This window comes from Carettochelys insculpta, chromosome 1 (genome assembly GCF_033958435.1).
Source record: "Carettochelys insculpta isolate YL-2023 chromosome 1, ASM3395843v1, whole genome shotgun sequence".
In the NCBI taxonomy this organism is placed as follows: Eukaryota; Metazoa; Chordata; order Testudines; family Carettochelyidae; genus Carettochelys; species Carettochelys insculpta.
Window position 1 is genome coordinate 168,082,048 of NC_134137.1, and position 27,021 is coordinate 168,109,068.

At 42.7% G+C, this 27,021-nt stretch overlaps 1 protein-coding gene across 2 annotated transcripts in view; it reads left to right on the forward strand.

Moving 5' to 3' along the window:
* Positions 1-27,021, forward strand: part of USP9X (ubiquitin specific peptidase 9 X-linked) — a 203,372-nt gene that overhangs the window by 49,512 nt on the left and 126,839 nt on the right. For both annotated transcript variants that reach the window (XM_074995034.1, XM_074995025.1), the window contains exons 6-11: positions 181-399; positions 6,063-6,178; positions 6,447-6,698; positions 6,773-6,911; positions 17,440-17,592; positions 20,652-20,756. In XM_074995034.1, the coding sequence (XP_074851135.1) occupies positions 181-399; positions 6,063-6,178; positions 6,447-6,698; positions 6,773-6,911; positions 17,440-17,592; positions 20,652-20,756 (984 nt within the window). The remainder of the gene's footprint in view (positions 1-180; positions 400-6,062; positions 6,179-6,446; positions 6,699-6,772; positions 6,912-17,439; positions 17,593-20,651; positions 20,757-27,021) is intronic.

Below are 27,021 nucleotides of genomic sequence, written 5' to 3' on the forward strand. Positions count from 1 at the left end.
TTAATTCAGGCCTCCCCCAATTAGGAAAATATGTGCAATAGCATCAGGTCAGACAAGCAAATGACAAAGATTTATACATAAATTAGTTTTGTAAATTTGCTTCTATGAATGCGGAATTACGGTTTGTAATTTGTTACATTTCAGTCACTGGCCAAAACTTAAATATGTTTTTCTTAATAGAGGTGTATTATTAACAACACTCATCGTCTAGTAGAGCTATGTGTGGCCAAGCTGTCACAAGATTGGTTTCCTCTTCTTGAACTTCTTGCAATGGCCTTAAATCCTCATTGCAAATTCCATCTCTACAATGGTACACGTCCTTCTGAAACTGTTCCTGCAGGAGTTCAGCTGCCTGAAGATGAACTCTACGCCCGTCCTCCTGACCCACGATCGCCAAAGGTAATTGATTTTTTTCAAATTTAATTCCTAAAGCCTTAAAAACAAAGTCCATACTAAAATCTGTAATTAAATAAAATCACTCTGTATTCAATTAGAAAAAATAATTTAGGCAGAAGGAACCTTCGTAAGACTTATATCTTTGAAGACTTGTCGCTTTTGGTTTTGGTATTTGATTGCCTTGTGATTGTAAGACTTTTTCCTTAAAATCAACGTATCTTTTTCCTTCTTCCACACACTTTTAATCTTTGCTTCACTATCAGGGTTCACATGGTGATATTCCCACACATGATCAGTGCTGGCATAACTGTATTTGGAATGTCAGTCCCACTGCTGTAGTTGGCCAGAAGTAATAGTTAGTGTGACTGGATTTCACTTTTCATGCCAATTTTACTTTGTAGCTGTAGCATGATTGTAAATACGCTTCCTCTGATTAAAAATAGTCAAAAGCTTGGTTATATTTCAGATAACATCTACATGTTTACACTTGGCTGTGGCATTGATTCAAGTTGGATCAGTGGATCTAGCTAGTAGTAGTACATGTTGGAGTCCCCTCATGCCTCCACTCCGTTCCTTGTGGCTTTGATTGTTCAGAGTTGTATCCCTAAAAGATGGAGCATGGAGCAGTGACTACCCCAGTTTGTTTGACAGTAGCACGTGCTTCTGGAGCCTTGCTGAGCCCTTGGACCCAACTTCACTGGACTGGATCGCTTCTGGTGTTCAGTCTTAATTTTGTCAGCTGCTACTTTTTTCTTTTATTTTCTTGTTTTTACTTCCTGTCTGTCATTATGGATACCATATGTGACAACCAAAGACAAAGAAATCTGAGCTGCAGAGATGAGCTTCTTGCCATGCTTTTTTTTTTCTTGCTTTGGACCTATCATTTGGCCTGCTTGTGAGGAAGGTCATTTTGCCTGAAAGTTGCATCAGAATTACCTTTAGGTTATTTTATTGCATGAAGTATTTTAGCAAAGCCTTCTGGCTCCCACGTGCAGACATCTGTAAGTGCTTGGAAACCATCCTCATTTCCCATCATCAAAGGATTTATAGAGTACTGCCTATTCCAAGTGCAGGTGTCTGCTTCCTTGGCTGGAGTGAAACCAAAAGGCTGGTCATGAAGATTCATAAAGGTTCAGTCTGACTGAGCATAAGTGTGTGGCTTCACCATGTTAGTTTTTGCTTAAAGACTTTAAGCAACTTCACAGTATACTTGTAAAGGTTAAGTACATTCATTTCCATGAAATGATATACGAAAGCATATCCGTAAGGCCTCACCGCAGAAACGACAGCCTATAGAGGGACAAAAGCTTACTACAGAACTGCAAATACCTTGGAGCTGAGGTCATGAGTTCCATGCTTGACACTTCATTGTAAGCTTGATAAGGCCTCTGATACTTGCTTGTTTCTCTGGTTTATTGAGTTGGAACCCTGAAACAGCTTAATTTGTATCTTCTTTGGATTTGTGGGCGCCTCATGCAGGCTGCCTGCAACATTCCTCTCTTCCTGAGTGGATAGAGCTTGCTTTACATCTGCCTGCTTTGTGATATCCCAAAGACCTGCCCTCGCCACACTTAGTTTTGCAATACTGAGTGAGAAGGACAGTCTGTCAGTGTCCCCATTAGAATCTCTTCTCTCCACTTCTCCCCACTCCGTGGTAGTGATTTATGTCTTTATTATCCTGTGGGGGATGGGGGAAGCACTCCAAGATTTTGGTAAGTGATCAAGGGCTACATTTTCCTATGAAGAAGGTGTGGGATCTAGGATGGTGATTGGGTGCAGAAGGTAAGGGAATGCAGGGTAGGAGACTGGGATGCAGGAGGGGATGTGAGGTCTGAGAGGGAGCTTGGGTGAAGGAAAGCGGTTGTGACCTGGGCTAGGTTATTGGGTTGCAGGGTCCCGGAGGGAGCATAGGTACAGGAGAGAATTTTGGTCTGTGAAAAGGATGTTGGAGCAGATACAGGATCTGAAAGGAAATTGTGATTGGGGATGGGAGGGGGGGAGGTGGTTTAGAGGGTGTCCTGGGGCAGGGGATGGGGGTGCAGAGTCCAGGAGGAAGTGTGGTGCAGGAGAGAATTCTGACATGTGAAGGAGGGGGTTCAGAGTCTGGGGAAAAACTTGTGTTGTGTTGCCAGAAGCAGGCTTTGGCCAGGAGGTGCTAAGCAGCTCCTAGATGGCAGCACTGTCAGACAGGCTTTCCTGCCTGGCAGCAGCCACAGCCTACTGACTGTTCCATGTGTGTGTGGTGGGAGGACTTTCCACACTGTTCCTGCCCCAGCAAAAGCTCTCATTAAATACTGGACAAAAATAGGTCAATGGGAGCTGAAAAACTTTATTGCTCTGCCTCCCCACTATAATACCTCAATTTCCATTGGCTTGTTTCCAGTCATTAGGAGCAGAGCTGTATTGCACAGGGTGTGGGAAATGAGGAGAGGTCTCTGCTTCATTTGCAGTTCAGATTAAATGGCTTGGTGGGCTGGATCCAGCTGGATCTTGCCTGCCTCTGTGGTGTTGGTTGCTTTGGACACCAAAACCAACCTGCCTGTGCTGTTGGGGAAGGGTGTGACTGGTCTCATAGCTCTTTCATTCTCTTATTGAAGTGAATTTTCTGTAGGGGACATGGGTCTGCAATGCACAGTGTTGCAGAAGTCCCCAAAGAATAGGGATTGGGTGGTACTGGGAGCTTCAGTAAGCCAGTTGCATCCTAGAAGGCCTCCATTGTTCAGGTGGTTCACAGGCACAAGGGACGTGGTCCTGGAAATGGTACATGGGTCACAAATAGAGTATGATGCCCTTGGTAGGGTCACTGGAGCAGACTGCAGCTCTGGGGAGGACAAGTGATCCTGCATGGGTCTCAGCATATCACTTGATCCCTGCATGTACCTTTTATGGGTTGGCCAGCACACTCTCTCCATATGGTCTTTCATGTACGTCTTTCTATGGGAATTAATAGAGTTAATTCTTCTCTGATTGTTATGTAGCACCAGTTGAAACTCTCTAATCTGGACCTCTTATCTGGCAATTTATGTAATCCTGCATGTTTCTAGTTATCTGGACAGCCAATTATTTTGAGTTTGGCCAAGTTTCCAATGGCCCCATAAATTTTGTTTACAGCCACTTGTTCTGGCTCTCAATGGTCTGTGCTGTTCTTTACCTTGAATTTATCCCTGAATGTCTTCTCAGAGCCCTGTGAACAGGGAGGTGTTGGTAATGTGACTAGAAAATATTGACCTCCCATGGTACAGCAAATTCTCTCATCCATTACTGGTCAGGTTCCGAGAGTGCCAGACGAGAGAGGTTCAACATGTAGAACTTAACAGGATTGTCTACGTTATGCTTTGCTTTCTTCACAGGCCATAAAGCACTTTGTATTGAAGTCAACAGATAACTGATTGATTTGTTACATGAATAAAACTTGAAGCTGCCACAAGATAGAACATGGGACAATATTTTAATTAAATCAAACACTTCATTATTATAAGAAATTAATCTTTTGGGAAAGTGCCTGGCTTAAAATATGTTGCTTTGTATACATTTTGCCAGATTCAAATAAGTCATTCCTTCAGAAAAGTAATGAATAAACAGCAAATTGTATAAGGTATCTGGAAATTTAAATTTCAGCCTGGAATTAACTGTATAATTTAAGTGTCAAACTGTTACTTCCTCAAATGGGAAAAAAAAAATAAAAAAATTGAAATGCTGGGAGAATTGTGGAAATTCTTGTCAGGGAAAATAACCATACAAACATACCAAGACTATTCCAGCCTTTGATACTCTCAAGTTCATTATGAGAAGCCTTGCATCTTCTCATTGGAAATTAAAATTCCTTATTCTCTCTCTAACTGTACCCCAAACCTAAAGGGTAGTTCTTCAACACACAGGTTCATATTTATGGAGAACATAATTATTAATGATCCAAAGTAATCTAAAAATGTTAATATTACTGCTATTCGCTGGTTCACTGGTGATGAGCATTCTACCAAGCCAAAAATCAGTATGAGCTGGCTGACTTGGAAATGAACATTTTGCTTATATTATCTCCATCTCTGCCCCCTGATTTTCCTGTACTCATCCCAGATAGAAATAATAGGTATAGGGAGGATGACACTATAACGTATACCAGAGTGGGCTAGCTGTTCCAAACAATGTGTTCTTGTTTTTCCAAGTCAGCCAGCTCATACTGATTTTTGGCTTGGTAGAATGCTCATCACCAGTGAACCAGAGAATAGCAGTAATATTAACATTTTTAGATTACTTTGGATCATTAATAATTATGTTCTCCATAAATATGAACCTGTGTGTTGAAGAACTACCCTTTAGGTTTGGGGTACAGTTAGAGAGAGAATAAGGAATTTTAATTCCCAATGAGAAGATGCAAGGCTTCTCATAATGAACTTGAGAGTATCAAAGGCTGGAATAGTCTTGGTATGTTTGTATGGCCATCTTACTAATGAGACTTTAGTCATTTTTAGATGTCAGAATGAACGTTAGTCTGCTTATCCAGAAACTTCCAGGTTAAGCTTAATGTTTCTCTTATTTTCAGCGAAACTGTTTATTGTATTGGAAACTAATTTGAATAGAACTAGTGACTTCAGGATGAACAGGAAACAAACATTTCTTTGCCCACTAATTTGTCACTTTTTGGTAATTACATAAAATAAAAAATTAGCACTGGTATAGTATCCAAGTTTCATGTGATCAGTAGAGGTAAAAAGGTTGGGCAGACAAATGACCCTGGAGGAAAATGGACTTTCACGTGGAAAAGAGAATTTTGATTTGCAGCTCAATAAGACAAAATGTATTTAAGGTTGTTCAAAGGCGATTGGATAGGAATAGGAGTTGCTGAAAGGAAACTTTATGCAATTACATGGTCAAGTATTAAAGAATATTGGGAATGTGTATTATAATTACAATTTTTTGACATTTATTACCAAACTATTAATGGATTATCTTTCCGGGACTTCCTCGTGCAAAATAGCTCGGTCCTGGAAACAAATTGACGGGCAAAGTTCTTGCCATTTTGAAGTCAGATTTTTTTCAGTGGTGTTCAAATCTCACTTTATGAATCGTTAATCTTTCTTTTAATTTGTTAGTGTCTGATAAATTAATTTAATCAAAATTAGAAGAACAATTTTAAAATATATATTAAGAGAAAAAAATCAGATGCATAAACAGGAAAATGAGTAAAGAGCAGAAATATGTGTGATACACTCATATGCAAACGAGAGAGCCATCTATATACTATCAAAACAAAAAAGCAGTCAAGTAGCACTTTAGAGACTAACAAAATAATTTGTTAGGTGAGGTTTTGTGGGACAGACGGTGTTTTCTGTCTCACGAAAGCTCACCTAACAAATTATTTTGTTAGTCTCTAAAGTGCTACTTGACTGCTTTGTTTTACTCATACTAGTGATTTATATTTTACGAAGTTCCTTGAATAAGTATGATACCCTTGCTTGGTTTGTTAGTTAACGAAGACAGAAACAACACAATCTAAACACAGTATGTCCTGGTTTGTGTAGAATATGAATAGCTAAGCATGAATGTGTATTTTTGTGAGAGTCTCTAAAGAGGTGGTTTTACAATGGCTAATATTGTACTTCTGTCAGCTTCAATGGCAACAGTTCTCTTTTTAAAAATGAGGAAGTAACTAATTTATTGTGTTACAGGGATGGTTAGTAGATCTCATCAACAAGTTTGGCACATTAAATGGGTTTCAGATCCTGCATGATCGTTTTATGAGTGGCTCAGCATTGAATGTTCAGATAATTGCAGCTCTCATCAAGTAAGTTCCTCAGATAGCAGTGATTTTTGGGGATATGTTCATTGAAAATAAATCTGAATGTTGAGATAAGGATTTCAAGTATAAAATTACCTTTTTCTTTTGAAAAGATGTATTATTTCTCTCCAGCAGTATTCACTTGAATATCCAGAATCTGTTGCCTTTTAATGTTTCGTTTGCTTGTAAATAAACCAGTTTCCTGAACAAAATATTCTAATATCTTAATAAAAGTAGACATATATTCATACTACATCTGATGTTTTATTTTTAGACCATTTGGACAGTGCTATGAGTTTCTAACGCTACATACAGTGAAGAAATACTTCCTTCCAATTATAGAAATGGTTCCACAGTTTTTGGAAAACTTAACTGACGATGAACTGAAAAAAGAAGCAAAGAATGAAGCCAAAAATGATGCTCTGTCAATGATAATAAAATCTCTGAAGAATTTAGCTTCAAGAGTCCCAGGACAAGAAGAAACTGTAAAAAACTTAGAAATTTTTAGATTAAAAATGATACTTAGGTAAGGCCTTCTTTCTGTTGGAAAGGTTATTTTTTGAGTTTTTTTGCATTTCTTACAGTTCCTTTTTCATACAGGTTATTGCAAATTTCATCTTTCAATGGCAAAATGAATGCACTAAATGAAGTTAACAAGGTGATATCTAGCGTGTCATATTATACGCATCGGCATGGGAATCCTGAAGAGGAAGAGTGGCTTACAGCAGAAAGAATGGCAGTAAGTGTTTATTATCCGAATTAGGTTAAGACTTTCTTTAAATGTCCATGGTAATTTTTAAGAGGTGGTGTAGTATGTACATATTGTGAATCATCATTGTTGGGTTTTATCCAACATAATGAAAATGAACTGCTGGTTGAACCTCTCTAGTCCAGCACCCTTGGGACCTGACCGATGCCAAACAGAAGAATGTGCAAAGCCACCAGGAGGTCAGTATTGTCTAGCAGAATTACGAACGTTTCCATTGCTTGCTGGCCTTCTGGAAGATATTTGGGGGTACATTACAGATGAACAGCAGCACAGGACACAGAGAGCCAGGATTAGTGTCTGTAAACAAACTTTATAGAAGTATGGGAAAACTGACCATAACCATGATGTGGTCATCCAACCAACTAAAATCATGCTATATTATGTATATTGCAAGATGAGAAAATTCAAAACTGTAGACTCAACCTGTATCTATATAATAAGTCACAGTTGTTATTAGTCTCATTTGGGCTTTGCTCTTGGTGTTTGTTTTTATCTGTAGTCACTTTATTTGTGTCAGGGTTACTATTAAAAGATATTCAGAGATTTGTAAGAGATGGCAAATTTTTTTCTTTAAGGCGGCTCTTGTATACCAAAGTATAGAACAATTTACAACATTTTTAAAACTGAATGTAAAAATAGGTCTGCACTGAAGTTGACACCTTTGTACCACTATAATTAATCATCAGTTTAATCAAAATTTCATGAGTAATTGCTCAGAGAGAAATGTTTAACTTGAAAAGAATTATTTAAACATCTCAGATTAAATTTTGAGTGCAGTTGCTCTGCATGTGATAGTTCAGCATGTGTCCTAATTGTTTGACTGAAAAACTTTGCAGAATAGGTTTGTGGTTAGGTAAATTTTTAAAAGTCTTAAGATATATTTTACAGGTAGAATGGCTCATTCTGATTTGGTGTAAATAGATTGATAATCCTTTTTAAATTTGATTGTAAATTCACATGCTTTGAGTGCCAATTTGTGCCTGAGTAGAGTTGAGGCATTGCTGAAATAGAATTCTTATCAAGTTTCGGCTTGCTTTATTTCAACAATTATGTGCTATGTGTTTCTGGTTGGAATAATGTTCCAATGGGTGCTCCGCTCTGGGTGTTGGTGTGTCCTCGTGTGCTGCTCACATATTCTTCTGTAGTTGTGGTTCTCCATCAAGCAGTCCCTGCGGGTGCTCCACTCAGGTGTTGGTGCCTCCTGGCACCAGATATTGGAACGCTTTTAGAGCAGTGTGCTGCTCCTCACTCCCCTTTGCTGCATATATGCACTGGCCATCTCGATCTACCACTGCTCTGAAGAGTGTGTGCACAGCACTCCTCAGTTCCTTTTCTACCGTCGTCGGCTGAAGATGAATGCAGAGCAGCTCCTCTACCTTATCTGAAAGAAATATCAAATTTTTAGTTACCCTCCCACTTTATCTCATAGTTTTTACAGTTATACCTTTTTATCTTTTAAAAAAAAAAAAAAAAAGAGTGGCTCCTGCAGCAGCGACTTTCTTTCTTTCTTTCTTTCTTTCTTTCTTTCTTTCTCTTTACAGTGCTGGACTTTGCAGTGACAAAGAACTGTGATTCTTGCAGGAGCTGTATGCCCAGATCCAGTGGGCATGCCTCCTGTGTAGAGTGCCTTGGGGAAACTCATAATGCCAGTTAGTGCTCCCATTGCCTCAGTATGCCAGCAAGGTTTTGGAAATTTAGGGAAGTGTGACTAAAGATTCTATTCTGGCAAAAGCCCCTACCATTCAGGGACAAGCCAGACAACAATCAGGTGCAGCAAAAGCTGTCAGATAGGGCAGCTCTGTCACCGCAAAGGCTCCCAAGCTATAAGAGCTTCACCAGCATGCTCTTTATTGGCATTGCTCGAAGCCTTGCATTCCATGGTGCCACAAGTATCAGGTGCCGTAGAGACAAGGCGAGACATGTCAGTTGTTGCCATTGAGGTATCAGCTTCAGAAAAGCTACGTGTGCCTCCACGGGTAACACCTACTGCCTCTGTGCTAAAATAACGGTGAACAACAACGTAGGAAAGCGCCGTGAAAGACGCAGCATCCGCAGGGACAAACCAGAGGAGAGGCAAGTGCAGCACAAGCCCTTTGAGAGAGGGCAGCTCTGTCACCCCAAAAAGGCTCCTAAGCCACAAGGGCTTCACCAGAACATTCTCCATCAGCGCTGTCCAGAGCCTCGCTTTCCCTGGTGCCATCAGTATCTGGTGCTGTGAGGAAATGCAAGTCCACCTCAGTCAGAAGAACTGAGGCAGAGACCAAGTGAGCCATGTCAGTTGGTGCTACTTAGGCATCAGCTTTGGAAAAACTACATATGCCTCCACCGGCAGCTCCTACCAGCTCTGCCTCTGTGCAAGAACCAACACCACAGCACAGAAAAGCGACATAAAGGGTGCGGCACCTACAGAAATCCCCCATTCCTTTCAGCCATTTTTCTGTCTTTACTGCAGGGAACTGTTTCACATTGGTCCTCTCAACCCCTGCCCCTCTTCCACTCTTTCTGCTTTACCTCAGGCTTATAGCAGCTCCTCCTGCTCATACTTTACACCTCTTGCTTTTGTGTTTTACCAGGTGAGGGCCTGTTTATTTGTCTGAATGGAGGCTCAGTGAGCACAAAGGCTGTTTTTGAAAATGAGTCCTATTTTGTCTCAGCATTTTACACAGTACAGCAGTATTTTTTTTTTCAAATGCTGTTTTTCTTCAAGACTATCAACTGTGCTTTAGACGAGCATTCTCTCTGCTTGTATTGCCTGCCAAGTGCATCGAAGTTTGTCACTTGTGATTGACAGAGGTAGGAGAGCCTTCCCCCCCGCAGTCAAACTGTTTTCTTTCAGGTGCTCCCTCAGACCAGCGTCAGATCCTGGTCACACCCACATCCCTTCTGCCATTATCAGCTGCCTACTCTGCCACTGCCAAACAGAGGAGAGCACATTCAGCAGCTGACAGGGAATCCTCTTTGAGTAAATAAAGGGAAATCCCTGAAGTCAAAGCCAGCTCCATTCCCCCACTGGGGCTTTGGACAGGCATTTACCAGGGCACCATTTGCCACCTCCTCAGGGGACGAAGGAGCTGGCCAGCGTGTAGATGAGGGGTAGCTTGGTGGTTTGAGCATTGGCCTGCTAAATCCAGGGTTGAGAGCTCAGTCCTTGAGGGGGCCATTTATGGATCTTAGGCAAATAGATTTAAAAAATGGTGGTGCTTGGTCCTGCTTAAAGGGCAGGGGACTGCACTCGATGACCTCCAGGGTCCCTTCCAGTTGTGTGAGATGTGTATCTCCATTTATTATTATTATCTCTCTAAGCATTCTGGAAAGTCCAAGCCTACAAAAGCTGACCACAGGACTGTTTATACCACTCTCTGCTATTCCAACACTGAGCAGTGCTGTGCACTAATTTTTTTCATTTCATCTTTTTCAATTTTTTTTACCTGAGACCACCACTTCAGACTGGTCCCATTAATCCCCACCTCCCTGTTTACTTAAGGCTTATTGCGGCTGCTGCGTTTACTTTACTGCTCTTGTCTGCATGTCTTTTATTTGCCTGTGGGGGTCTGGAGGTGGGGTGGAGTGGGGGAGGGGTTTGCTGAGTATATGGGGTGTTCTTGACTGAGCCCTATTTTGTTTCAGCATTTACATAGCACACGAGTTTTTTCACCTCAGCGCTTTACTGCTTCTGAGTTTCCCTGCACCCCATCTACATTATCGATACAGCAATGTCGGATAAAACAGCTACTGCTACTACAGCTGCGACCTTTGCACCCTCTAAACCATCTACGAGTGTGTGCAGATGCTAACAGGGAATCCCTCTCACCCAAGAGAGGGCAATCCCATACCACCAAGCTGGCTCCATTCCCCTGTGGGGCCCCAAACAAGAGCTTGCTGGGACTGCCATTTCCTACCACACCCCAAAAGTTGCAAGACCTAGCTGTAAGACTCAAACAAGCTGGCAAGACTCAGCCAAATGTGGCTCAAAAATCTAAAGCTGTGGCTTTGCTGGCACAAACACCATGCTGTACCATTGGCAAAAATAGGGAGAGCAGAGCCCCATGCTTGACCCCACCAGCTTGTGCACTTATCCCACTGCATGACAAGGCAAGTGTACGCAGCTGAAGTACTGCCTGCTGCCTCTGCCTCACTCGTACCCTTTTACCACCTTGGATTAGTTAAGGACAATCACAGCACCTTCCACTTTGTTTTTGGTACTGTTGCCTCTCCATCATGGGCAAGGCTATATCCATCAAACATGACAGCCCTGCATCTTCCGTATACAGTGAGGAGGTGGTGATGTCTCCATTGAATGTTGTCTCACCTAGGGGTCCCTCCCCTAACAAAGGGATGTGTCAGCCACAATCAGTAATGCCTCAGTGGCTCCCTGGCCAGGGGCAAGCACCTGTTAGGTCCATGCCTTTTGCCTGGCCCCACTGCAATCTGTGGATACCTCTCAGAACACACAACCAGCCTTTTCAAGGCACACTTCAGACACATCTTTGGATGTGTCTGAAGATCAAACTGAGTGAGACCAGTCCCTCAGTGGTGATGGCTTCTATGATTTATCACACACTCGGTTGCAGCTTTCCCCCTCTGAGGGTACGCTGATGCCACCATTTCCCTTTAGAGACAATGACTTCAAATTATTCCTGTATCTCTTCAGAAGGGTGGTTGACATGCTATGGATTTCACTAATGCTGTACCTGACACCCAGCATAAACTTAACCAGCAGACTCCATGGCATGCTGCCAGCAAAACTGGCTTTGCCCTTGTGGATCTGCCTAAACCATGTGGCAAACACCAACCATGATTTTGCCAGTGGGCAATAACGCAGACAGAGAATGTCACCTCACAAGGTGCAGAGTTCCTGTTCACACCACCCCCCACTGCTGCCAATCAGAAGGATAAACAGATGTTTAAATAAACCTTCTTCTGATAAGGAGTGGAAGCAACTTGATAGCATGGGTAGAAAAGCCTTCTCCTCTGCTTTCCTCCAGCTACATATGTCAAATTATACAGCATTGCTGGCAAAATATACACATCACACATTTGAACAAATGTTTGTCTTTATTGAATACATTACAGATCATAAAAGCGAGCAGTTCACAGTCAATCCTAACGAGGGCTCAATCATAGCGAGAAAAGCCCTACAGGCCTCACTTGAGTCAGCTTACATCTCCGCGTATTGCTGAGCAGTGGCAGTGGTTATGAGGAGAGACTCGTGTACATATTTCTTGTTTCCTAAAGGTGGATCAGACAAGGCTGGAAGACCTCCCTTTTGAAGGTCTAAATGTGCTCTTGTGGAGTCCACAGACACTTCCTTGCACTCCCTGGAAAAACTCCACAGCCACCCTTCACAGGTTGGGCATTCAGGTCCCTGTTGAAAATAGGAGGGGAAGGGGGGAAGGAATCCTACTTATACAGTAAATCAGATATTTCACTTCTGTTGTTTCACTGATCAATTTCTGCAAGTGCTAAACAATCTAAGCACATAAATGTAGATGTTAACGGGGAATCCCCCTCACCCAACTCTGGGTGATCCCACAACTCCAAGCATGTTCTGGTCCCTGTGAGGGCTTCAGACAAGAGCTTGACGGGGCTGTTATCACCTAACGTGCCCCAGAGGTCGCAAGACCTGGCTTCAATGCCCAAACAGTTGGGCAAGCCTAAGACTAGCATGGGTCAAATACCTAAATCCATTGCAGCGCTGGCACAAACACTATGCCCTGCTAGTGGCAAAATAGCAGGGTCTAACAGAGCCCCACTGTTGACCCCATCAGCATGTGCTCCTATCCTATCGCATGGCAAGGTTTACAGCTGCAGTAACACAACTGCCTGGCAGTTTGCGACCTTCAGATATTTCTTTCACATATTTCCATGTGCCCATATAGGTTGCCTCCAGGAAATACCTCAGACTTATTGGGTGGACAACACTTTCAGTACATGGTACTCCCTTTCAGCCTCTCTACTGCACCCAGGGTGTTCTCTGAGGTGCTGGCAGTAGTGGCAGCTCATCTGCACAAGCCGAAAGTATGCATCTCATATCAGGATGACTTCCCTGCAAAACACACAAACAGCAGTTTGTAAACAAACAAACAAAGGTAGCAAAGAAAAGTAAAACTTTCCTAGGTACGCCTGTCGTGCCACCCTTTGAGCCACTGTGACACCACAATACCTGTTTATGAAGGTGGCTTTGATGGTGGCACTAACATCAGCAAGATTGCTAGCAAAAATTGTGGTCCTCATGGCTAATCCTCCTTTGACCACTTTCACCAGGGACAAAGGGATACTCAGGTCCAATCCAAAATTTCTCCCCAAAGTTATAACCAGTTTTTACATAAATGAACCCATCTACTTTCCTGCTTATTTCCCTAAACATCCTACCTCCTCCCTAAACATCATCCCTTGCAAGGTGGGCAGTTGTGCTCTACCTTGAGAGAGCTAGAGCAGCAAGAGAAGTGGACAGAATCTTTGTGGCGTGATTGGGGCCTCGTGCAGGAACAGCTGGTTTGGCACAATGCCTGTCCAAGTGTATTGCAGGTTCCATATGCACTGCATACCAACTCGGAGGGAAACGGCTGCCGCAGACTCTCTGGGCTCAATCCACACAGGCAATGGCCACCACCACAGCCTTCCTGAATAATGTGTTCTTAGTTGATATCTGTACAATGGCCACATGGTCTTCACACCATACACTCACACAGCATTGTTTTGGCAAATGGGGTCCTGCCTCCATCCATATAAGACTCCAATACCCACCTCCACCAAATGGGTACTTCTGCAGAGTCACCTGAGTGGAGCACCCACAGGGACCGCTTGGAGGAGGAGTAGTTATTCTCCTCGTGCAGTAATGATGTTTCTCCAAGATATGCTGCTGTGCGTGCTCCACAACCCTCCTGTCCTCCCCTCTGCTTGGAGTCTATAGGAGCTTCAGGTACAAAAGGAACAGAGGATGGCTGTGGTGTTAGCACACTCCTCAGAGTGGCAGTGGCTCGAGATGGCCAGCACGCATGAGGGCTGGAGGGGCAGGCACTGCTCTAAAAGTATTCCAATGTCCAGTGCCAGAACATGCCAACATCTGAGTGGCCCCCCCGCAGGGGGACATCTCAGATAATCATTGTTACAGCACGAAGGTGAGTAACTTCTTTCCTGTGTCACACATGCACCATAGCGCCTTTTCATGCTATCTGGCATGTGCCTGTCAGTTCCTTCTTTACTATCCTCAGCTGCAGATGGAGCTTCACTCCCTCTCAGAAAGACAAAGAAGAGTTTAGTTAGTTTTGGGTTTAGTCTGTCATTATCCAAGTTCTCTCCTTTTCAAAGTTCAAATAACCAAAATAAAAAAAAAAAAAAAAGACAGAATTAGTTGCTGTGTCATTGCCATGCAGGGCTCCCCAGGCTTCAAACAATGCACAACATGCAGGGAAGCCATGCCAGACTCAGAGAGCCATGTCTTCTGCATCAAGTATCTGGGTGAGGGCCACCAAAATCAATCCTGCACCCACTGCACCAGTCTCATGGTGGGGGCCAGGATGGGCCAAACCAACAGGCTCAAGTCTTATCTATATGAAAAGCTCTTCCAATCACTGGCCTGAGAGCGGCCCTCCACCAAGAAACTGGCATGGGAGAGCGGGGTGTGGATTCTGCGCATCCCTCGACCTTGGTCGGCACACCATCTGGAAAGGCAGTCCCTTCTTTGGCGCATTCCTGGACTCCAGCACCATCCTCACAGGCCACACCAGTTAAAAAGACTGCTGTGATGTCCCTGGCACTGTCTAAGCTGGCACCGCTAAAGCGGCTGCACTTGGGGCCAAGCTGTCAGCATTCGGCACTTCAGATGCCGTTGGCACCACTGGCTTTGGCCCTCGGCATAAGAGGCTCTCAGAAAATAAGACCTCACCATAGGTACTGGACCTGGAACATAAGCAGCACTGCTCCAAGTCTCCGTGCCATTCACACAGGGTACTGGCCTTAGCACTGTGCAAGTCCATGGCTGAGGCACTGCCCCATTCTCATGCTGCAACCAAGAAAGCACCAAAGCGACACCAAGACACTGCTGTGCCAAAACCCCTGGCACTGGAGCATGGCACAGTGTCCAAACAGCACTGTGAAGACTCCAGAATTGGAATACCCGTGGACAAAGCCATAATGAACCATGCAGATGTTATCTGGCAGATGCTGGCATCCATTCCTCCCACTAGCAAGAGGGCTGACAAATGATACTTTGTGACATTGAAGGACACGGAGTTTCTCTTCACCCATCCACAGTCAAACTTGTTAGTGGTGGACACCATCTGCAACAAACTATGTCCTCCTTTTCCACTCCTCAGTACAAGCCAAGTAAGAAATGGAATATCACGGGATGCAAAGTTTATTCCTCTGGCATGTTAGTCCTGCTGATGGCAAACTGTGCAGCCATGCTGGCTGACTATTCCTACCTGCAACTTGGAGTAGTTCAGGTAGGTGTTTGTTCCCTCCTTACCTGAGCATCAGCTCCCAGCCCTCATGAATGTAATACACAAAGGGCACATCATCGCCTGTATGGCACAGTAGTCTGTGATGGACGTAGCGGGCACATCAGCTAGGGTCACAGCCTCCACCATTGTCATGAGTCAGGCCTTGCCCTCAATACTATCTGGGTGCATGCCATGGCAGTGGTGGTCATCGTCCAAGTGGAGGATGGGACTTCCTTCTTCTTCCATCCCATCAATAAAATGTTTTCTGATGGATCTTCAAAACACCTTTCTCTCAGTACGTCCTCTCATCCCTATTTGGGACCTTAACCATGTACTCAATTGCCTTATGAAACCACCCTTTGAACCCCTGGTGATGTGTTCTCAGTTTTAGTCACCATCACGCTGGCCAGGAGAGTTGGGAAGCTTGCCGCTCTTATGGTTTGAACCTCTTTATACAGTGTTTACCAAGGATAGGTTCCTAAGTTTTTCCCTAAGATTCTCTCTCTTTCACATCAGTGAGCTTATCCACTTACCTGCATTCTTCTTGAAGTTGCACCCAGATCCTGTGCATGTAGTGTGGCACACTCTGGATGTTTGTCAGGCATTGGCCTTCTGCGTTGATTGCATGAAGCCTTGTCACAAGTCTGCTAGGCTCTTCCTATCCTTCGCGGAGTGATCCAGGGGCCTGCCGGTTTCATCTCAACAACTGTCCAAGTAGATCTCCACTTATTTTCACACGTTACGTGCTTCACCGAAAAGAGCTTCTGGGTGCTGTCACCATCCATTCTACCAGGGCTGTGTCTTCCACCCCCGCCTTTCTCAAAAACGTACCCCTTATGGACATATGCAAGGCGGCGACATGGTCTTCCAGCATGTTTGCACAGTACTACACTCTTTTTCATCTTCCATTGCTTCCTGCATTCAAGTGGGTCAAGCAGTTCTGTTGACTGTGATTGTTACTGGGCTTCAAACCCACCTCCAAAGTGCAGCTATTGCTTTGTAGTCACCCAGAGTGGAGCACCCCTGGGGATGCTACTTGACGAAGAGGGAGTTACCTTGTGCAGTAACAGTGGTTCTTTGAGAGATGTGTACCCAAGTGTACTTCACTTCCCTATCTCCTTCCCCTGCTTTGGAGCATCCTGCTCTATTTGCTAGGGTAGAGGAGTGGAGGGGCCCGGGCCATGAGTGTACCTGATAGCATGAGACAACCCTTCCATGCATGCGCTGTGTGTGAAACCACAGCTATAAAGAATCTCTGAGCACTGGTGTGAGGATGCACCAGAACCCAGAGCAGAGCACCCAGGGGTCGTGGGGCGGGGGGGCACATGGTGAGTAACTGCTTGCTTTAGCGAGTGAGAGAGAACCTTAAAAATTAACGTGCTGTCTGAGTTTAGTGTCTGTGTTCTTCTTGTGATGTTCATAACCAGTTGAAAGAATGCTGAGGGGCAGGATTAACAGTCTTGTATGTACTATACTAGCCAATAGAGACTCTTCTAAGACAACTGAGGGATTTGGTATCTTAATCAAGATTGATTCTTTTAGAAATAATTTTTTGCTTATACTTGAAAAGACATGGTACAGATAATTCAGAAACATTGTTTGTCCAAATTATACATAGGGTGCCAGATACAATCTTTTATATACTCAAGTATAGCAACTCTGAAGAAAGGTTACCTCCTCTCATTCCCTTTTGGTTGGGACACTCGGCAGACATTCTGATGATGCCTCAGTCTGAATGAAGGAGCTGGACTACATTGTGTTCCTTGTGCTGTATCAGTGCTACTTTGAAATCATCTTAATGTTTATCTCCACTTTTTAAATTTTGCTTGAACTTCTCCCTAATTCAAATAGAAGTTGAGACTGTTTGAAAGAGCTGAAGCTGGTTAAGGAGTACTACTACTACTAAGTGAAGTAAAATTATCCTTCCCTTCTGGTTTGTTTTTCATACCTCTATAAGAGAGTGTGATTCAGGCTTACGTTTTTGTTTAATTTTAACTAATCTTTTTTTTTCAAAACTTCGGTATCTTAAAATATGTATTTTAATTTAAAATTAGGAGTGGATCCAGCAGAATAATATTTTATCCATCGTATTACGAGATAGTCTTCATCAGCCTCAATATGTAGAAAAGTTAGAGAAGATTCTTCGTTTTGTCATCAAAGAAAAAGCTCTCACTTTACAAGATCTTGATAACATTTGGGCAGCTCAGGTAAGGAATTTTAAATGATTGCTCTGTCCTTACACAGGACTGAATGATCTTACTTTATAGCACCCCTTGACAATTTTAAGCCGAATTATGAGTAGCATGCCATTTGTTATGTGCAATCAATATCGGTAGATAAGGAAGGATGGTATTGAATTTCATGTAGAAAGGAGGAAATGTTGATAGTTTTGTTGGTGTTATGCATTGATATATGCAAAATGAAATAGGAGGAAGATCCTGAAAGCTAAATTTAGACTGATAGGTAAGCTCAAGTCCAGGATCTCAGACTATTCTCAAATGTGTTGAAAGTTGAATGGACAGGACAAACTGGGCAGGAGATAAACTTTAAAGGTGTGGGTGAACGATGGCACAGAGGTGGGCTTAATATTTATTAAGTAGCATGTGATTTTGTGTTTTCTGCTCACTGTGGAATAGGTGAGGCATTTAAAATAATTAAGTACTGTGAAGCATTTAAAATGAAAATTTTGTCCTAGGTTTACTGTGGAATACAAGAGAAATTCCTTCTTTGGAGAGTTGTTTAATTTCTGTTGAGAGTATAGCGTCTTTTCCATTGAAGTGTCTAGGACTGGTCGACACTGGACAGTTAAGTTGGCTTAGCTGTGCTTCTCTGGAGTGTGAAAAATCCACATTCCTGAGCAGTGCAGTAACATTGCTTTAGCCACCGATGTAGATAGCACTAGGTCAAAGGAAAGGTCTTTCTGTTGAACTAACTACTTTTTCTTGGGAAGGTGGATTACTTACACACACTGGAGGATGTTTCTGACTGGCATTGGTAATGTCCGCAGTGGAGCGCAACCATGGCTCACTCACAACACCATAGTTGTGCTGCTGTAGTATTTCAAGTTTAGACAAGCTAAAAGAAGAATTTATTGGATCAAATGAAGTGCAATGAATCTGGGTCAAATGAGTGTTCTGAAACATCTGAAAGAGAAATAGTGTGAAACAGTGAATTATGAATACATGGTATATCCATAAAACTAGAAAGTTGTAGTGTCAGTATGCTTATCTGTATTTCTTCTTTTTTAAAAAGACGAAAAAGTCTGGCAGTTTCACTGAGTCCTCGCTTTGGTCCCGAAGAAATAGTCTCTTTACAGCACTAAAATAAAAATGTGGTGAAAAGATCAAACCAGCACATATTGTGGGGAACAGGAGTTCAAATATTTATTGTGAGGATTGGCTGTAGACAATGGATCATGTGATATATCCAGTTGTAAAGGAAGGCACATGAACTGGAGTTTATTTGTAAATTCAGTACAATCAACTTAGGACTGAATAAGGTTCTTAACTCGTTAACATGCTGGAAGGGCAGTTTCTTCTTTCTTGATATTCACAGCGCCATAACAAATTTTTCAAATGAGATGCATTCATACTGATTTGATTAGCCTTATTAACATGGGTCCTACACTTGACAAGTATTTCTTCTGTAGTTCTTCTTACTTTAGCGAGTGAAAGAGAGAAACTTAAAAATTCACATGCTCTCTGGATTTAGTATCTGTCTCCAGGCTGTGAAGTTCATAACCAGTTGAAAGAGTGCTCTGTAATTTCCACTCAAGCTCATCTGATGAAGTGGGTTTTGCCCATGAACGCTTGTGCTGTAATGAATCAGTTAGGTTCTAAGATGCCCCCAGACTCCTTGTTGTTTTTGCAGACAGATTAATATAATATGTCTGCCACTCAGGACATTTGAAGTATTTAGTGTTTTGATTGCCAGTCACTTCCCCCTTTTTAAAAAAAAATCTGGATCATAATATGAAAGTAAGTTGCTGCATAAAATTCAGAAAAATATAAAGCAATGCATTGCACATGATCTAATTTAAGATACTGAATTTAGTACTGCAAGGAGTAAAGTGAAGTGCTGATGCAAAGTTTACAAAGGAGTAAATTTCATTGCTGTTAATGTATTTAAATATTGGCTGAGATTGAAAGTATCTCTAAATTGTTTTTGAAGCTTTACATTTTACAATAATGGGTTAGTCTTGCAACAATACATATTAATTATTTGAAATTAATCTATTTAGAAAAATACCACATCAGATTAGACCACTGGTTCATCTAGTCAGGAACCCTCCTTTTTGATAGGCGTAGAACCCAAGTAAGGAATCTGTTTGGATTAAACCATCCCCCTCCAAAAACACGACATCCCCATCCCCAGAAAAAAACAAAACAAAACACCAAATATCCTACATTACCTTCTGATACATGTCAAAATTACAGGTAATACCTAACTCCTTCCTTCTCTGCCCTCCAAGTTTTAAGGTCTGTACGTGACTGTCATCTTCCCATGGTGGCTTTCTGCTGTTGCACTGCTGATCAATGAATAGGTTCGCCTTTTCAGTACTGTCAGCCAATTTTAAAAAATTTCAAGTAGCCATTAAACATCCTCCCCCATCACTTCAGGAAGAGCCCAAGACGCAGTATGGAAATACTGTATTAAAATCCATTTAGACACTGAATAAAGTAACATGATGAAACACGTTGATATGTAGGACATTTATTTGGGTTGGAAATAATGTTTGTCCTTTACAGAAATCATTCTCTTCTACATTAATTTGCCAAAAAAAAAGTAGGTAACAGAAGTAGACAATTGGAAGCCTTCAGTGTATATCGGGGTTCTCAAATATCATTGCACTATGACTCCTCACTCCCTTCTGATAACAAAGATTACTACTGTGCAAGCCCAGGAAAGGGGCCTGAAGCCTGAGTCCTGACACTCCGTGTGGGGAGGCCAAAGCTGAAGCATAAGAACTTCAGCCCTAGATATTGCGGGGATGTGTAACCTGAGCACCAGTGTCCAAGAGTGAAGCCGAAGCCTAAGCTCTGCTGCCCAAGGCTGAATCTCTTTGATGAAACTTGTTCTTGGGCTTTGAGCCTGAGTCCCACCAAGTCTAACGCCATCCCTGGTAACCTACTTTGCATTCCCGGTCCACAGTGTACTCTTCCTTCCTACCCACTTCAGGTTTTCATATCTGACATATATGAAGCATGGTACTTAACTATGTTTATGTTGGTATCATTAAAAATGTAAGTTTTGTGTCTTTTGATAGGCAGGAAAACATGAAGCCATTGTTAAGAATGTTCATGATCTCCTTGCAAAATTGGCTTGGGATTTCTCTCCTGAACAGCTTGATCACCTGTTTGATTGCTTTAAGGTAACACTGCATTTTTCTGCTGTCCTATTACTGTAAATCCTGAAATCAGTTAACTTGCTTTTAATGTACTGAATGAAGTAGTCCAAGAACATTTTTATATGTTCAGATTACCATAGTAGGACTCTTTAATCTGTCTGTCATACTTTTTAGATAAATCCTGTGTAGTCTCCACAGATGAGACTTCCTGTTGCATGTAGTTATTGAGTTCTAATTTTTTTTAAACTGCTGTACTATTTAAGGCACACAGCATAAGATATTTTCAGAATATTGTTTCTGAAATAAAACAGACATTTAGACTGGCATACGTTACACTAGAAAATTCAGGCTAGTTTAACTCTATTGCTCAGGGTGTGAAAAATGAACATCACCAGTAGAATTCTTGAGCTGACACAAGTCCCTACGTAGGTAGTGTTTAAGGTCAAAGGAAGAATTGTTCAATTAATTTATCTTTTGCCTGTTGAGGAGACAGGTTACCTGTGCAGACTCGAGAACCTTTTCCTGTTGGGTATAGGAAGTATCTACACTGAAACTTCATGGTGGTGCAGCTATGCTACTGTAGCATTTTAAATGTAGATATTAGCAACTTGGTCTTCTGGTTTTCCTTGGCTTTTTCAGTTAATATACCTTCACTGGAGATTCAAGCTCAGTAATTATTTTATTCCTTGACCATTATAATGTCATTTGGAAAGTAAATCAAATTTAAAAGTATAGCAATTTGTAAGTCACCTTCTATACTCCAGGGTCTTACCTTCATTGGGTGGGAGGAAGGTAGGTGTGTTCTTAATGTAAATTAGTTAACTTAAGGTAATCTCCTAGTGAAGATAAGACAAATTGTAGTTTTCACTTAAGTTATCAGGCTGAATACCATGTGGAAGCCTATTCTTTAAATCAGCCTGCTTGCTTGTATGAAAAAAGCTAAGCTTCTCCATTGTCTTAGGACAGATTTACACCTACAGCAATGCGTTGGCACAGTTGCAGCACTTGTGTGCAGATACTCCTGTGTCAACAGTGGAGAGCTATTCCTGTCAGTGTAGTTAATTCACCATCCTGAGAAGCACTGTGCTGTGTTGACATGAAAGTTCTGCCATTATAGAACTGTGTACTTGGAGCGGTTGGTTGATAAAGCTATCTCACTCATGGGTATGGATATTTCACATCCTGGGTGACCTAGATATACTGATGCACACTTGTAATGTAGATCTTGCCTTGAACTCAACCTGCTTACTTTGTAAAAACTGAAAGCCACCTCGTGTTTACTAAGAATTTTGCCCAGAGTTAACTGACTCAAGTTAAAGAACAAGCTGGGGAAAAAAAGGTAAGTCCCAAAAGTCTGAAGTACCCGTGACTTCATATGATTAATTTATTATGCATTGCAAGACTGTGTCTGAACCTTATCGTTTTGCATTTTAGCTATTGTGTGTTCTTAGAGGAGTGCCTCTGCTGTGCTTCACTGTAGGCACGATTGCATCCCTGTGCTGCTGATTGGAGAATTTTGGTAGCTATGTCTGTTGAATGGTAACAGAGAGCCAAGTTAGTCTATATTCTATCAAAACAAAAGCAGTCCAGCAGCAATCTAAAGACTAACAAAATAATTGGAGCTAATCAGGTTAAGACCGTAGTTTTCATTGTGCATTTTTATAGTTAGTCTACTCGAAGGTGTAGTTTTTCCTCTATTTGTGTCATAGTTTGTCCTTGTTAAGTGAACCATCTCTCTCTACTGCCCCCCGCCCCTGCATTTTTGCTCTCTGAAGACCCTTCCCTCAAAGAGGTATGCGTGGTTCACTGGGCTTCACAAACTGCCTTTGCTCCTAAGAGGCTATTTTATTGCAGACAAACCCTCCTGGTACGTACCATCTTGGAGAAGGCACAGTTCATGAGAGTGTCTTGCAAGGACAAGGATCTGAGATGGATGATCATCTTCATGAGAAGTGGCCTTTTGACCCTCTTGGGACCCATGCCAAGAGTCACTTGGTGGATGTAAGACTTCCCACGAAACTCAACATAAAAAGGTTGTGGGCTGAATTTAAAAAAAAAAAGGCAGGAAGTTGGAATAGTGAGCCCAAAGCTAGATGCGGATGTTCTCCAGAACACACACTATCCTTGATACTATTGCTAGAGACAAACCCTGCTACCCACAGTTTATGAAGACCCACTGAGGCGGCCACTGTTGGCACATTTGTGGAGCCAGTAGGAATAGGCACCAAATCAATGTCAGCAGGGGACAAGGACAAGAGTAAACACTCTTCAGTGTTTCCAGTATATGATACTACTTTGAGTGCTTGCTTATGTTGATACCATGCCGTGTGTGTAACCACGTGCAGAATGGTCAGGGTTTTTTTGCCTTAACAGCATCTGTAGTATTGGCTGTGGCACCTTCTTGAGTGCCATGCTCGTGAGTTGCTACATTAGGAGCTGCTGGCCCTGCACACTCTCAGGCTGTCTCTACAGAACAAGATAAACTAGAATCTGTTAATATCGATTTGGTAATTCTGGAATTTATAAGTTCGAATTTGGCTATCCTCACCTCCCCACATATTTCTCACAAAGTCAACTTACTGCTGTTAGTCAATTTTTGCCAATTGAGTGTAGCAGTAGTGCATTCTGGGAGCCTATCCCACAGTTCCCTCATCCCTGTGGCATTCTGGGAGTGCTTGCTGGTCTGTGAGATTATCTTCCCATGTTGCGTTTTCCTCATTGCTCCTCCTGTAGTAAGCGAATGTCCATTTTTCCCGTTGGAAGGAAGGAAAAGTAGGACATCCACAGAGATGGAAAAGAAGTATACAGAAATGTCTTTCTTCTGTAGCTGAATTCTCAACTGGCCATCCACTGGGTGTCCCTCCTCCTGTAATTGCATCAGATCCCTGGAAATAATACAGGGACCGAGACTATATTTTCAAAGTTAGAAGGAGGAGGATAGAACAGTCAAGGAGAACAGTGGAATATCCCTGAAAAGCCTGAAGAATGAGAAGATAGAAAATTTTTTTCAAAAATGAGAATTGCTGAGGGGAGAGTCTTTGGCTTTCACTGGCACTATAAGGCTCTGTTCTCAACTAACTATCCACTGAGTGTCCCACTTCCCATCATTGCATCTGGTCGCTGAAAATAGTACAGGGGCTCAGACTGTATCCTCAAAGTTAGAAGAAAGAGGATAGAAAAGTCTAGGAAAAAAGATTAATATCGAACTAACTGCCTTGAATTTGAATTTCTCGTAGTGTAGGTGCAGCCTCAGTTCCTCCTTTAATGACCATGGTGTTTGGTTAGCGCACCTTTCCCTTGCCTTTCAAGGGCTAGTGGTGGTTCTACTTCAGTCTTTGACCGTTAAGGTCTTGTAAGTAGTTCTGTTTACATTAGGTAGTAAGTAGTTGTTAAGTAGCCTAACTAAAGAGAGACTCTAGGTGGGGATTTGCTCCAGGCTAGGCGTGACCAGGTTTCTGGGTTTTAAATCCTGTTCTGTCTATAACAGCCTATGCTTGTTAGCGACTCTCATGGTGGCTGCCTCAAATGCTTGGGAGAATCACATGTGAAAGACAAGCATCACATCTGTAAGAACTGTCATCTCAGAAGTTAAAGAGCAAGACATCCACTTGATGACCCTCTTCATGGAGGTGTGTCTCTGTCTGGCGTCTGAACCTTTCCAGCCAGACTCTACCCTAGCACCTCTGCTTCTGTGCCCAGTGCACCCCTCGTACCATACTCTGCCCATAACCACTCCCCATCACCAGTGCTCAAGAAGAGTTTGAAGAGTGACTCTTCAGCATCTAGCAAGAAGGGCCAACAACCCAGTTTGGGCTAATAGCCCATATCAGGATCACACGGGGACACTCCCACAATGGGCTTCCAAGCCTCTTAGGGATCTGCCACTGATGTCAGGGAATTGTAAGGAACCCAGATGGATGGTAGTAGTGATGCCTTCCTACGCTCTAGTGGTGCCCAGAGAACAGAGGCCTCTACTAGTGCTGCTGGCACTGTGTGTGTGTCAGGTCACAGCAAAGGCTTTCAGTGAACAACACATGCCTCTGGATAACGCAGTGTCTTCATTTCTATGCCCCAGGTCTCTGTCTTCTGTGGGACATACTACATGGCTAGCGCCACATTCATGGTCTTCGCCCACTTGATGTGTGTTGCCTGGTGGAAGGCACTGCTCATCCTCCTGCCAGCTGTGTCTGTGGTGCAGATTCCAGTCTCCCAGACAGCAGGAGCAGATTCTGTTGCCGTACCATTCTCTCTGTCCCCATTACTCCCGCTTGCGGCACCAGTCTCCCATGGTGAGATGTCAGGTGCACAATGTGGTGCCCTAGATTGCAATTTCTCCGGCTTGGCAAGGGTATTCACCCGTCATCATGACAGCAAGGAGCATGTGGAGTATGCTTGCAATGCTGGTGGCTCCATGAGTCCATTCATCAGCCACTGCCTCAGAGCAGCAACCCAGTGGCATGTGTAGCACTGAGTTTTGTGCATGAGGTACACTTTGAGGTCAGGGTTGAGGATCAAGTGCACACCCTTCCCTCTACACCTCCCATAGGGGGGTGATTCTCTGGGGCCTCCCTCAGTGACCTAATTGTTATCATCCTCAGATGAGGTGGTGGGAAGCTGCTCCTGTGCCAGCCAGGTGAAAAGTTTTAAATATGAGACCCTGCTTCATAAGGTGGCTATGAATTTGGCCTTGAAAGTTGAGCAGATGGCCAGATAGATGGGCACCCTGTTGAACGGGCTCTCTGCTTCTCCCTGCATTCCCTGTTGTGCTGTCAGGGCACAATGGGGTTCAAAATGATTCAAAAGCCCTTTGGCAAACTCCCTTTTTCCAGTCCATCTGCTTCCAAGACCTAGCAATAGTTTTTTGTCCTGGCCGGAGGTTTGAGTATTGGTAAACGTATCCTTTTGCAGGCTTGCTGACCATTTTGGCAGCCCATGAGAAGGACATGTAAGGGAAAAAACAGTTGGAATCCCAAGATTGAAGAGGCCAAGAGGTTGGATCTTTTTGGAAGAAAGATTTATTCAGTGGTAAGACTTCAGTTCTGGATGGCCCACCACCAAGTTCTGTTGGGGAGATACAACTTCAACTTACGGGGCTCCCTCTGTAAGTTCAAGGACTTGCTGCCATAGGCATTTGGAGTCCTTGTGCAAGAAGGGCATAGGAGCTTCGAGGTGCTTCCAAATGGCATAATGGGACATGGCTGATTCTTCAGCAAGTTGGTCGTGTGGGCAGTGATCGTCAGATGCAGTTCAGGGTTTCAGACTGCATTAGACAACATTATTGTTTGCACTATGATCTGTCCAGATACCATTCATACACACTCCTCAAGGTCAGTCTCCCCATCTATCGTTGTCTTCAAATGTATCCTCTTCTGAGACATTTGTTGAGTAGGAAAAGGATACCACTCCACACCTTTGCAGACCACTATGTGATCATTAGGTACTCAGCCTCCAATGCTGTCTTTGCCTCCATAGTACGGTAATCTGTAACTGAACCAACTTGAAAGCCCCAGATCTCCTGTAGGGGAACTGATGAAGAGTTTTCAATAATGGAGCACCAATAGAAACACTGCTTACTGCACAAAGTAACAATGGTTAAGGGTTCATCAAGAGGTGTCCTTTTATGTTCTTTGCAACACACTTCTGTTCCTCCACTTGGGAGTTCTTGGCTGTTACTGTGCTGTAGAGAAGGAACTGAGGGGGTTTAGCCTCTGCTCTCTAGGTAGCCTTGTGATGGGGCACAAGAAAGAAGAGCATGTGTGTGGGTTTAATGGATGTGGCTACCAAAGCTCGCGAATCAGCAGTACAGGCACACAAGCACAACCTACTGTTGAGCACCTGTAGGGCCACATCTCAAAGAACCATTATTGTGTCAATAGACAGATCCATACTAGTGTGACTTTTTTTTTTTAAAAAGATTTCATAGTAGAGCTTCAGTATATGTAAATTCACTATACTGAAGCTCTTGCAATAACTTCTCATTGTGTGATGGAATGATACTTCTAAATTTTAAGCTTTTTCCAGTTTAGGTAAATCATTTTTTACTACGTTTTCTATTTGTATTGGAATATTAGTCTTAAGAGGGATGTCTCAAATGTTTCCTTCCCATTGTTAAGCTAGCTTTTATTTGGTTGCAGGCACTGAATTTATACATGTAAATTGTAGACATGAAAAGTTTTATATTTCAAAATACTGTATTTGTATACTTTCAACTAGATAACATGTAATCACCTTATACTGAGTGATGGTGAATTTAGTTTACTAACATACATTTATGCCAGATCCATCTGCT